Source organism: Urocampus carinirostris, chromosome 5, assembly GCF_059441175.1.
Source record: "Urocampus carinirostris isolate Australia breed hairy pipefish chromosome 5, RoL_Ucar_1.0, whole genome shotgun sequence".
Lineage (NCBI taxonomy): Eukaryota > Metazoa > Chordata > Actinopteri > Syngnathiformes > Syngnathidae > Urocampus > Urocampus carinirostris.
In genome coordinates, this window is record NC_142353.1 from 3104001 (window position 1) to 3117345 (window position 13345).

Sequence of the window (13345 nt, forward strand, 5' to 3'; positions counted from 1 at the left end):
TGTCCTATAAAGCGTCATCACTCTTTACGGCTCGCACCTAGGAGGACGGGTGCATGCTACTTTTAAACAGGGCACTTTGAAGTGTGTATTAGTGTAAGGATTACTAACCAATTATGGACATTTATTACAGGCCATGCAAAAAATTGAGGTAGCGCTTTCCAGTGGTACATTGTAATGAAAAGAACTTCCTGCAACTGAAAATGGGATTTTTACCCAACACCTAAATGAGGAGAGATTTTTCTTAATAACAAATATATTCACCATTTACTCAAGATTAAAAAAAAATCACATATCTTGATTAATGCAGGTGTAAGATTAAATATCACATATGTAATTCAGAGATACATTTGTGGCCCTGCAAAATACATGATTCTCACCGGATTTTTAAAATGTTATTTGCACTGGAGAAATTAGAAAATATGCTTTAAAAGTCCTTAAAAAGTGCATGAATTTGGCGATGAAAAACGTATGCGAACTCTGTTATTACTGTATTTTAAAAAAAAAAAGTTTAATTACTATTTTAATCAGAAGGGAAGGTGCTAATGGCACATGTCTTGGGGAAGGGGAAGGGAATCAAAATAAGTCAATATAAAATGAACAGGATTTCTATTATGATACATTTGTGATATTCATTCGTACAGGCTATTCTGCTACAGTTACCCTGCCCACAAATCCAAACAGCATGAGTGGTGGAAATCAAAACTGTCACCTTGGAAGACCTCTAAATCTTGAAGATTTTCTTCTGGGCTACAGATGATTGGTGAGGTCGGACAGAGTGAGTGTGGGCTCACGTGCCGTTAAAGAGATCTTTTTTCGTTTTATGGCTTTGTTGTACCTCACTTTGTCTGAATGGCAGACAAGAAGAGATACCAAAACCTGTCCGCAGTTCAATTTTAAAGGACCAGCTTTTAGTCTTCTGGTGGGTTTCAGGGGTGGACCGCTTTCTAGATTAAAGGGTAGGTGAAAATCTCACCCCAATTTATTTTGAAGCCAATAAGGGCAAACGATTCAAACTTAATTGCTGGAATGTATGAATATCCAACACACGTTATGAACAAATGGCATCATTAATCATGATTTATACATAGTCCGGAATGTTTTAATTACAATCACAAACTTCATGTTATCAGAATTTTTTTTGTAATCCACTGAAAATGTGTGGTCTCTGTGATGAGACCTGCAACCCTGTCCATCAGGGGGCACAGTCATTCCATCTATCCAAAGGCCGAAATTCTTTGAACTGGAGTGTAGCGCGTATGTTTAGTCCTGTCTGTGGTCACAAAAAAACGCAAGACCAAAAGGGTAGATGGAAAAATGAAAGGGGAAAACATGGTCCTGACAAAACACAGGCGTACGTAGTCCGATAATCCAGTAGGGAACAAAAAGAAGGAGAGTCTTTTAAAACAAAAGGGGGAAAGGTCTTGGCAGTAAGGATGTGTCTTTCGTGTCCACTGTCAAACATAAAAAGGGAGAAAAGAAGAATTAAGTCGTCATTGTTGTGATGGGCTAATTAATCCTACAATTTATTTCGGGAAAATTCAAGCAATGGGCACAATCTTGGAACATATTAAGCTGGCAAGAAGAGGTACCACTGTATGCATGTGTTTTGAAGGCAGGCCTATCCAGTGACGGAAAGCTGATATTGTGAGTGCTTGTTAACGATGCCCAAGAGAGGGAAACTAAATCTGTGAAACAAGTTGCTTAGAATAAAAGAACGCCACCTAGATGTTGTCACGCAGGCTCATCTGTGTGCTCCCTCAGTCATTTCAAACTCAAACATCCTTCCGCTGAGTGATTTGCAGTCCAAGTGCTGACAGGTGAAACTGCTCCTATTTAAATGAGTTTTTTTTCTATTAGCAACAGAATAATATTCAATTTTACGTTAAGATGATGCAGAAGAACATTTTATTATTTTACCAAAGAGACTGATCAATATTTTTAGAGATTCTTGCATTTAAGCAGTTTGATGCAAAATGTGCCACTCAGACCAAGAAAGGAAAAGCTGGGAGGGATAAGGTAATATCTTCCATCCGCACACCATCGAGAAAGCCTCAAGGCTGAGATCAGATCCTCTTCCGAGTTGGCTTCCAGCCATCATCACAAATCATGATCTCACCTCTTTACTATAGGTACTTTTTTATCCGCTGTTGTTCCCTTTTCTCATGTACTTGTATTATTCATGCTTACAACTTAAAAAAAGGTACCTTTGACAATATTTTGAATACTGTATCGATAAAGGATTTGGATGACAGTTTATTTAATTTAGGAAAAGAGACACTTGCAATTGGAAATAGAGAAAATAATGTTTAAAATTTAGACAGGTGGACATACAATAACCAAAAACAAACTAATTAGTTCCTGTTCTCTTTCAACATACCAAGGTTTTGTAAACATCGACATGGTTACCATGTGTTTTCATCAATTTTAGATTTGCGTGTGTGTATTCCTGTTCTTGTTTTTGGTCAGTTTGAGGTAGGTAGCTTTCTCTATCAAACTTGAATAAGAATCTTATTTGTCAACTTATTTTGGAAGTTGCACTACTTTTCAATGCACTATTTTCCAATGCATTATTAATGTGAAAGAAAATTTTTCTTTTTTTAACATAGGCCAGTCTCCAAGCACTACCTTGTAATCTGTCTTATTTATCCCTTTTATTACTTTATTATGTGTTTATCCTGGAGTGTCATGTCCAATATCATTGTAAACAATATTCACTATGTTGTATTCGATGACAATGAAGACAATTGTAAAGATTCTAATGAATCTTCACTGTCACATAACTGTCAACCTGTACGTTTTTGTCGTACAAAGTACGTTTATTATGCACTTGCTTTGATGCATTATATTACAAATTATTATGTTGTATAAAGAAGTTGAGAAATAAAGGAAGTATAAAAGGAGAAAATGAAAAAAGACAGGTTTGTGGTTATCGCTTTAATCAGTATCTTACCAACAATAATTTAATGCAGAAAATTGATTAATAATTTTAATAAGAAAATGTATTATTCTACTTAATTATATTTGTATGTATTTTTTCCTTCTGCAGTGAACGTTCAGGCTACTTAATTTTTGAACTTTTTTTATAATAAACCTCATTCATGTTGAGCAACTCAGTATCTCACAACAAAATGTTAATTAACAATATATATGATTTAAGGAAACACATATAAACACAATATAACATGTTTAACTACATAAATAAACACGTTTGAAAAAATGAATATGGTGTAAGATTATTTTGTATTTTGTAAGGGAAAATACGACAGTTTGTAAGGGCATGGAGCCGTGGAGGTTCGACAAGTATGCTGTCATGTGAAAAATAACCTCATTTTTGGTATTTTCAACTTTTTCGCCTTTATGTAATGTTCACAAATCAATTTGGGGGCTTTGTAACAGGGTTACCCCTGAGTCTTAAAAACTTGAAAAAGTCTTAAAATTGCTAACCACAAATCAAGGCTTTGAAAAAATCTTAAGTTTTGTTAACAAGTCTTAACTTTAACTCTGAAATGTCTTAATTTTTTTCTTGTCTTGTCTGTGTGATATCTTACTTATTACACAGTTATTAGCTACGGATTGTCTTGTTGTAAAATGTAAAATTTTCTCAGACTTGATCTCTGACCGATAAATACACTGTGTCAGTCGGAAAATCCAGATTTCTGCAATTTTAAAAATGCAGCACTACGTTGGAGCTTTACGTACAGCCGGTCTCTTTATTTGTGACGCCATTATTCACAAAAAGTCTCAAAGAGCTGCACAGACCACAGACACCATCCCCTGATGTAAAACGGACGTTAGGGCAGGGAACAACTCAAAACTTTAGCATGAGGAAAACGAAGAAACCTTGAGAAGGGGCCGCACTTGAGGTAATCCCCCTTCCAGGATGAGCAGGGTGCAACGGATGTTGCAAGGTCATCAACAAACAATACACAGAAATTTTCATCATGTAACAAGGTAATTCATAAGGGATATGATATAAGTGTGTTTTAAGCCTAGATTTAAACAGTTCCACTAAAGTTGCAGATTGAATCTCAGAGAGCAGAGTGTTCCACAGCACTGGGCCCAAATGGAGACTGCTCTATAACCTGCAGATCACCTCTTGGCTCTTGGGATTACTAGTAGACCAGCAATTTTCAAGCAAAGGCTCTGAGCAGGAACATAGGGTGAAATTAAATCTCAAAGATACGAGGGGCTGTCTTTCACCATATAAACCATCTTTTTTACGTTTAAAACATTTTACAAGAAATATTACGACATATTTTCACATCATGGTTTGAATAGGAACTCAGTAGACCAGGGAAACATACGTGTCGTGCTAATGCAGTAGGAACAGTCCTGTTAGTGCTTATTCCTTAGAAGCTTCGTGTGTATCCTGCCGGCTCCAGGTAGCCAACACTTATTTTGCGTCAATTGTTTCAGATGAATTCTCAGCGATCCATGACTTTGTGTATCCTTAATCTATGCGTAGTGTTTTCTCTCCACTTTTAGGCAACACACTACAGTTTCCTGGCAACTCTGGAAGTGTTGGGAAAGCTGACGTTCAGCGCTTTGGCTGGTGGTTTGGTGGATTGGTTCGGCTTCCAAGTGGCCTTCCTCTTCTTTCTCACCCTCTCTGCCGGTACAGCCCTGCACGTGTGGACTGCTACCTTTACCGGTGCACTTAGGGAACATCAAGTCAAGGAGCAGCCCAAGTAAACAGCGAGCCCCGGGCTCCAACGTGCTAAGGGTCTTATTTTGAAATATGTTTATACCTTCCCTTCTCAGAAAAAGGGAAAGAAAAATACCTAAATAATAACTTATTGTAATCATTAGTAGAATATTTACAAAAATAGACTTTTTTCAAAAAAATACAAACAGTTTGAACATCTCTCATCTCATTAGCTACACCGCTTTATCCGTAGTAGGGTCGCGGGGGTGCTGGAGCCCATCCCAGCAATCATCGGGCAGTGGGCAGGGGACATCCTGAACTGGGTGCCAGCCAATCGCAGTGCACATGGGGACAGACAACTCACTCGCTCATTCACACCTAGGGACAATTTGGATTGGCCAATTCACCTGAAATGCATGTTTTTTGGAATGTGGGAGGAAACCGGAGTGCCCGGAGGAAACCCACGCAAGCACGGGGAGAACATACAAACTCCGCACAGGAAGTCTGGAGCTGGATTTGAACCCACGCAGGAGGTTCCCAAGACATGAACTGTGCCGCACACGCGCTAACCACTGCGCCGCCGTGCTGCCCAGTTTGAACATATGGCAATGTTCCCTCTGAGCTTCCACAGGCAATCACAAAGTCTGTGAGTGTCGCCTGGAATAAGGTTAAACAACATCGATCCCAAGTGTGGCAACTACATCATTAGCAAACATTTCCAAAACCTGACATACAATCAAGTTACATTCTGCTAGCTTTCCGGCAACACTTGTTTGTTTTTCTTATTTGAATGATTTGCCTAATGTAGTATTGGAAAGGTTGCAGTGCCCACACACATCAGTTGTTTTTACAATAACTCTTTCATGAGATATCTTTTTTTTTAACGTTTTTTTTGTTAGATAATAGTAACAAATTTTGGGATTTGTTTACTTGGTTGCACAAACGAAACTATTAAATAACACTTTTTTTAGGATTTTGGCAAAAAGATTGACTTACATGCAAATGTTTTGCAAACCATTTACCGTAAATGTAACACATGGGCAATCAAAGACACCCCAAATATCATTTATTTTTTCTACTTTTGTTTTTTTTCTCGTAGCTTTTTACTTACGTGGATTTTCCTTGCCTTTTTTTCTTCTTTTGTTCTCTGTTTTCCTTTTTTCTTTTATTTGTTACTTCTTTATCCTAGCTTTTGACTTATTTTTTCTTGCTCTTTCCCTTTTTCTGCTTTTTTGTGCTTTTCTCCCTTTTTTTTCTTTTTTTGTCTAGTTTTTTTTAGCTTTGCTTTTTTTTTCCTTTTTCTCATTTTGTGCATAATGCAAAAGAATAAATGTTAATGTATAAATGAAAGCAACAAATACAATCTGAAGAGCCGTCCTAATGAGCCGAGCCAAAAAGTCGCTTTTCTAAAAAAATGCTGAAACTTGCACGGAAACATTGATATAGGCACATAGGTAAGAAAGCTCGAATAGCTACATAGTCTAACTGCAGGCGATAATTAAAGTCATCTACACTTGTCTCTCTATATTTCAATGTCTTAGTGATAAAAAAAATAATATAAGAATATTATATACCCGATAACAATCCATGGAGCACTCGTTGGTGATCATTATTTCGTTGCGCTTTTGACTTTCTTCAGAGTCCAATTTAATTGATGAATTCCTTTTCAAAGTAACAGACCAGCTGTAGCCATGCTTCCCTGTTTGTTTTGTGTGGAGACATCGACTTGTGCGTTCGCCCCACTGTTTGACCAACAGCTGAAACCAGCCTATTACAGTCATGTTTGCAGTCACGCCCACCCAACAAACAATGCCCTCCTTAACCTGCCCTTGTGTGCTGGCTGCTCAGAACACAATGCACGAAATGTCGATATCAATCACAATAAAGATAATTCAATTTAAAATTTACAAAGAAGTGAAACAGTGATAACCTAAACGAGAAGTAGCAAGAGGTCCCTGGATACATAGTGTGTGTTACCTTCTTTCTAAGGCTTGCATAGAGCTTTCAATTTTTCGTGGCTCCAAATACATGTATTTGTTTTGTCCAATATGGCTCTTTTGACATTTTGGGTTGTCAACCCCTCGTATATTGTTTAATTATACATTTCCTACTTTATTCACCGCATTTTTTGTCTATAAGGCGCATTGGATAAGGCAAACCTGCAAATTGCTGGCAATATTTTTGTTTTTAGGTACGCCTTACAGTATGTTGTTTATTTTTTCTGCATTTACATTTTTTCTCCACATTTATATTTTTTTAACCACATTTTTTGGGGTGGTTTTATTTTTCCATGTATTTATAGGTAAGTGTATTTAATTTGTTTCTATATACTTTATTTTTATCTATTTATTTTACTTACATTTTTATGAACAGATTTTTATTTTTTTATTTTAGGCATATCAAGCACACAAATGCATATTGCAGCTGCACATTAATCCTTTACAGCGAGGGTAAAAATTAAAAAATAGCGCCATTTGAGGATGCAAAAGCGGCACCTTGTTTATAAATGTGTGGACATTTATACGAGCGTCTCTGTATCTTGTCTTCTCCCGTTGTGCTTGAAGCACTCGTTTCTGGTGGAACTGCGGATTACAGCGACATCTATTGGGAAAATAATACACACTGTCCCTTTAACTTTCACATTAAGGCGGGGGCCTCAAACTATCATCCTGGAGGCCACAATTGCCCCACAGGCCGCAAGCTTGAGACCCCTGCTTTAGACTAAAGCAATATCAGAAACCCCTTGTTATCTGTTTGTATGTATGATGTATATGGATATGTTTCATTCTCATGCTGTTTATGGTTTACACATTTAGATTCAAGTCGCATGAATCCTACCTTCTCTCAATATATGGTACGAAGCACAAAATGTGAATTCTGCAGCCACGCTTAGGGCATACTGTAGTTCTTAAAATTAGGCCAACAATAATAATCACAAAAGAGGATGTTTCCGCCACCGTTTTGTAAATGTCGTCTTGATAGTTGCTTTTAGATGAGGAGCTCACGCAGCCAAAATGGCCGATTATAGGCTAGCGGTAGCTTTCTCTTGAGTGTAGTCTTGATTAAACTTTCGCCGTGTCAAAAAAGCCCAGCTTTATATGCTGCACGGTGTGCCATCTTGTATTAGTCCTTCAAACGGAAGAAATGAAATATTACAATCGACTGCAATAAGCCTGTTTTCAAAACTTAAAAATACCAATGCCACATACGATACAGTATTTTGTATTTGTATTTTGAACTAATTCGTTCGCAAATAGAACTGCACTGTAAAGTACTGTTTGCTCGATTACATTTATCTGTATTGTACCTCTCCTTTCCATTGTATACCAGCTATCCTAGTCAAGCTTAAAATATGAAATTACTTGTTTTACTTTGTAGATTGTAAAACAAATGCAACTGAATGTATCATAGGAAAGTTAGTTTATTAAGCCGAAATGAACTCAAGCTTCTACAAATCAAGTGCAAATGAGGTTTAAAGTCATGCTGTTAAGTGCAACAACCCAAAACCAGATACCGCCTCGAAAATATTCACAATCACAATTAACAAGATAAACATAATATGACCTTTTTAAATGTAAACAGTCTGCATTTATATCGCGCTTTTCAAGTCAATGAAGACCTCCCAAAGCGCTTTACAATGTGCTTCACACTTTTCCCTTTCACACACTAACCAATAGCAGCGTCATCCATGCAAGGTAACTACCTGCTAGCGGGGGCATTAGGGGTTCATTGTCTTGCCCAAGGACACTTCGACATAACACGGAGGAGCCGGGAATCGAATCAGCGATCTCTTGATCCCAAGACAAGCTCTCTACCTCCTGAGCTAATGCCGCTTGTTAGGTTAAAGATTTGTTACTGAGACATTCATTTTGTTCTTGCAGACTGATACCGTTATTAGAGTTTAGCTCCAGTATTTAGCATTGACACCACCAGTACTTTGATACTTGATATCTACCAGGAGAAATGGTTGTTCATTTTTAAAACTTTTTGATTCCAATGTAACATTTTAACGCTGTCATGAGAAAAAAAGTGTAAACGGTGTTTTTTTTACTTTTATGCTTTCATGGAATATTTACAATTTCAAGAAAAGGGTTAATTTTGTCTCGAGTTGGACACCTAACTTTGACGTTCAAACATGCTAATATCATTGTAAATTTCAGGGTTTACAGTGTAAACATCCCTTAAAGGCAAAAATACGTTATAATAATAATATATAATCATATGTTTTTTTCCACATGACTGCAACAATTTGGTAAATGTATCAACTGTATTAAAAAGACAATTTTCTATACTTATAATTTATAGGTAGATAATGTCTGCTGTTACTTGGCAGAACTGATACTTGCCAATACCTTCCTTACCCCTACTAATACTGTGGGTGGTACTGGCACATTTTCATCTCAATATTTTGGAGCATAACTCTAGAATCGGTTAAATAGCTAATGACCCCCAAAATCCTCAGTTGAACATATGAAGGAGGGGATGGACCAAGTGATTAGCATTTCACAACAGAGGTAAGATCGAACTTATAAAATCCAGCCAGACTCTAACCAGGCCCACTGCTATTGAAGCCAGACCCAGCCCGAGCCCGACCATTAAACTTATTTTGCAGGACTGAGCCCAAAGCAAACCCAAAATTTCATATTTATTTGGGAGGAGGGCAGGTGATATATGATAAATTCAAACCTGTCTTTTGTAAAAAATGAAAATCAGAGTTATACAGTACTGCATGAACATTTACATCTTTTACATTTCTGTGCCTGCAGAGGTTACATAGACCAAACATCTTTTCATTATTGACATTGTTTAGGAGTTGACAGAAACACTTTAAGGCCATCCGTCATTTTGACAGGTTGAATACTGGGCTATAAACAACAGTAGCAGTACGTCCTTCAGTATGTAGCATAATACTATGAGTGGGTGAGAGACAAATAAGTCAATAACAGGAGCCAAAGTAACTAATGTACTAAACTGATATTTTTGCCCATTCCTCCTTGCAAAACAGCACGAGCTCAGTAAGGTTGGATGGAAAGCGTTTGTGAACAGCATATATATATATATATATATATATATATTAGTCGGGTCGGGTTGGGACTCAGGCTTGGGCTAAAGATTTTGCCTTTGGTTCTGAGATTTAAGGTTTTGGGGGCGATCAGTTGTGATTTACTATTCATCATGGCTCTAATACTCCTTTCTAGGTGTGGCACTTAACACTAGTTACTGGTGTATCACTTTTTGACGAGAGAACCTGTTGCAAAGCACATCTCTTATCTATGCCACTGTGAGATTTGCACTAAAATAAAGCTGCTGGGCCAATTACAGTTAAGTGTTTCTTTATATTTCATGTGTGTGTGTGTGTTTCCAAAAACTCCTTTGTCGGTAGCGCCATTTACTCTCTGGGGAGGGTTTCGGGCGGTCTTTAGGTCTTGCTTTGAAAATGAATTGCCCTTAGCCATACAGAAGAAAAGGCTGTACTGTATAGGCCCTTTACAGTGTGGCCGGCATGAGGGCTAAGAGACTGAATGGGTCCTGTGTCACAGTATCGTCGTCCCATGCAACTCTAATGACACAACAAATGCTGTGAAGGGGGATTAGGCCGGCTTACATGGCCCCTCAATGCACCTCCACTTTGGGCCTTCTCACCAAGGCTCATTGTACTGCACTCGGATTTGTATAGTGTGGTAAGTGATGCAGGCTCTGAAAGTGAAACCAGGCTTATGTTTTAGAACATAGAGAGTTCTGTGAGCATTTGCTATTGAGGTTTTTTTGTTCTTTTCTTCAGTAGGAGTTCAGTCAGGTGTTGCAAGTTTGGTCAATCCGTTTTAAGGAAGTGATGGATCGATTTCAGACGAAACAGTTAAATGAGCCGTCTCCCCATCTATAAGGTGCATACTCCTAAACACACTCTTTCTTGCTATCTTTTATCATTCTTTCTGTCTTTTTCTTTGCATTTCCATCTTTCTCTCTTTCCCTTTCTCTTTGTCTCTTCCTTCTTTTGTGCTTTGTACTTTACCTTTATCTCTCTTGCCCTTTTCTCTCTCTCAATTCCTCCTCTCTCTCCATCTCTTCTTTTGGTTCCTTTTCTTCCTATCTCTCTCTTGATCTTTCTCTCTCTCTGTCATATTTACTCTCTTTCTCTCTTCCTTTCTCTTTCTATATTTCTTCTTTCTTTCTCTTTCCCTCACTTTCTTTCTCTTTCCTTCCTCTCTTACTCTAGTTCTCTCTTTCTTCCTGCCTCTCATTCCATTTCCCTCTCTGTCTCTCTTTTTCTCTGTGTCTCTTTTTCTCTGTGTCTCTTTCTGTTCCCGCTTCTCTCTCTTTAAGGCACTTGTGACTGATCAATATAAGAAGAGTCGTCTCTGTTTTTTTTTGCTTCGTATAACCATTTTTAAAGTTTAATTTGTTTGAAATTCACTTTTTTTTAAACAAAGGTTATTTTGATATAGTAACATAATACATTTTCAAAATTAATTCATTTGGTGCATAATGTTTCCCTTATATTGGCAATATATCAGAAACAAAAACATCAGATGAACCGTTTCGGAGCCAGTTTTCAAAAAAAAAAAAAAAGCTGGGATTGTCGTCACTAATCTCTGGTCTCTACTCTGGAGCACAAGAGGATGGAAGGGTGGGGTCCTAGTTTAGATAAGTGTGCCCACCCACGGAGCTTGCCAGATTGTAAAATATACCCCATGGAGTAGATGCATCTCTGAAGGTCTGTATCCATTACTTCTCACTATGGTCACTCCCAATGGACTTGATGTACATGTGGTTGCCTCTTGCACACGTTTACCTGTTAGATAATCACACATTGATGGTATGATAGATGTCTGATGTAGACCTGACACTTTGTGATGTGCGTTTTACAAATAATACATTTTACTTATCATTTGATTGGGAGAGCAAAAAAGCAATATAGTAACCGAAGCATAGGAAAAAAACATTTTTTGTCTTATTTTATAAAATAAATGAAGTCTGTGCGCTGCTCTTTTTGAATAAAAGCGTCAATAGATACAGTAGGTAATCATTATAAAAAAAAGTCTATGCAATGAGAAAAAAAGAAATAAGCATGGTGGTTGCAGTGTGATTGTCTGGAGCTGCTTTGCAGCCTCAGTACCAGGAAAATTTGCTGTGGTTGACGGAATAGTAAATTCTGGTGTTTACCAGAAGACCTGGAAGGAGAACATCCGGCCATCAGTTAGTTCCCCTTAAACTCAAGCCTCTTGGATCATTCAGCTGGACAACAATACGAATCACACAAGCAAGTCAAACCTCTGATTGGCTCAAAAATCTAAACAAAATGAAGGTTCTGGATTGTCCAAGTCAATGTCCGAATATAAATCCAATTGAAATCCTGCGGTGTAACCTTAAAACAGGCATCAAAAGACATCATTAAAAAACTGACAATGCTTGTTCTCAGCCAATCAGAATACGAGGATGACGACAGCAGGTGGCTGTTGATATAGGTCATCTGTCTTTGTATCACATGTGATCCACATGCTTGTACAGTGGTAATTCTACCTACGAATTTACTTCGTTCTGAGAGTCGCCTTTTAACCTGAAACATTTGTAAGTAGAGTGTTTTGTATCAAAAATGGTTCAACAATGTGTCTGGAGCACGTAACGATAATCAAAGGTATCTGGAAAGATTCGTAGGGGTAAGGTTCGTCCATTTTCCTCAGCCCAAAACTTATTTGGAGAAGTGGATGAAGACATGCTGTCGCCCTTATGTTCAAATAAAAGTGAAGACGATTGACGGGAATCGGAACTAAGTTATCTGTTCTACAGAAGGTGTTTTTTTTTTAATTAAATTGAAGTTTACTCTCCTGTTGGGTAGGTTGTATCACAGCACCCTATCAGCTTCACAGCATGACGCATAGCTCTTCCCTGCCAAATTATTTTGGTATTTTACCATGAAATAGAAACCTGGAAACGCCTTAAAATTTTTTGGAATGGGTTCGTTCCGTCATACGTTAGGAACTTATAAAGTTATCTGCAAAGACAGCCTAAAGAAAACTTTGCTTCTTTTAAAGCATTTGATGCGCCAAGAAATAATACTGAGGTGACATATCTAAAACTCATTAAGGTCTGTTTGAAGGGAAAACAAAGTGTACAGACCCTGCATTACATTTGCAATCAGAGTCTGTCAGAGCTGACAAATCTGAATTGATTTCTATGTGAAGTTATTACGGGGCTGACAACTTCCTCATAGATCGCCAACATTACAAGGTTATTAGCGTCTTTGGACACCTTGATGGCATGAATGTAACATTCTATATAGTAATTGAGACCCTTTTCTACCGACTCTCAGATAAGTTTGCATAATAAGGAAGAAATGACACGGCTATGCTATCAGAGTCGCTCGTTGTTTCGGCCACCCTATTTGCTCCGCCTGTAATACATAGATACCATAACGATGGTGGACATGGCTTAGCGCTCTCTGTCGATCTTTTAATTGTTTTGATTTTCATACACTAATTATGCGAAGAGTATGTAGCTTATCCAATGACGTGTTCCACAGTCCAGAAGGTATGGTATTAGGTTTTGTCTCATTTTTACTTTTTATAGAAGACATTGGTGCATCATTTTAGAGTGCCCTCTTTTATCAATGTGGCCATGACTTAATTTATTCAGGAGCACGGGTGTCCAAACCTTTGAAAAAGCGGGCCAGATTTGGTAAGATGAAAATGTATTCATGTG

The 13345-nt window shown here is 37.8% G+C and overlaps 1 protein-coding gene across 3 annotated transcripts in view; it reads left to right on the forward strand.

Annotated features, from left to right (window-relative positions):
* The window catches only part of slc33a2 (solute carrier family 33 member 2), an 81163-nt gene extending 71449 nt beyond the window's left edge, over window positions 1-9714 (forward strand). The window contains exon 6 of one of the 3 annotated variants that reach the window (XM_088335339.1): window positions 4486-9714. In XM_088335339.1, the coding sequence (XP_088191465.1) occupies window positions 4486-4692 (207 nt within the window). In that variant the 3' untranslated portion in view covers window positions 4693-9714. Of the gene's footprint in view, window positions 1-641 lie in introns of all 3 variants that reach the window. The other 2 variants (XM_088335340.1, XM_088335341.1) reach the window with 2 other exon arrangements.
* The last annotated feature ends 3631 nt before the right edge of the window (window positions 9715-13345 follow it).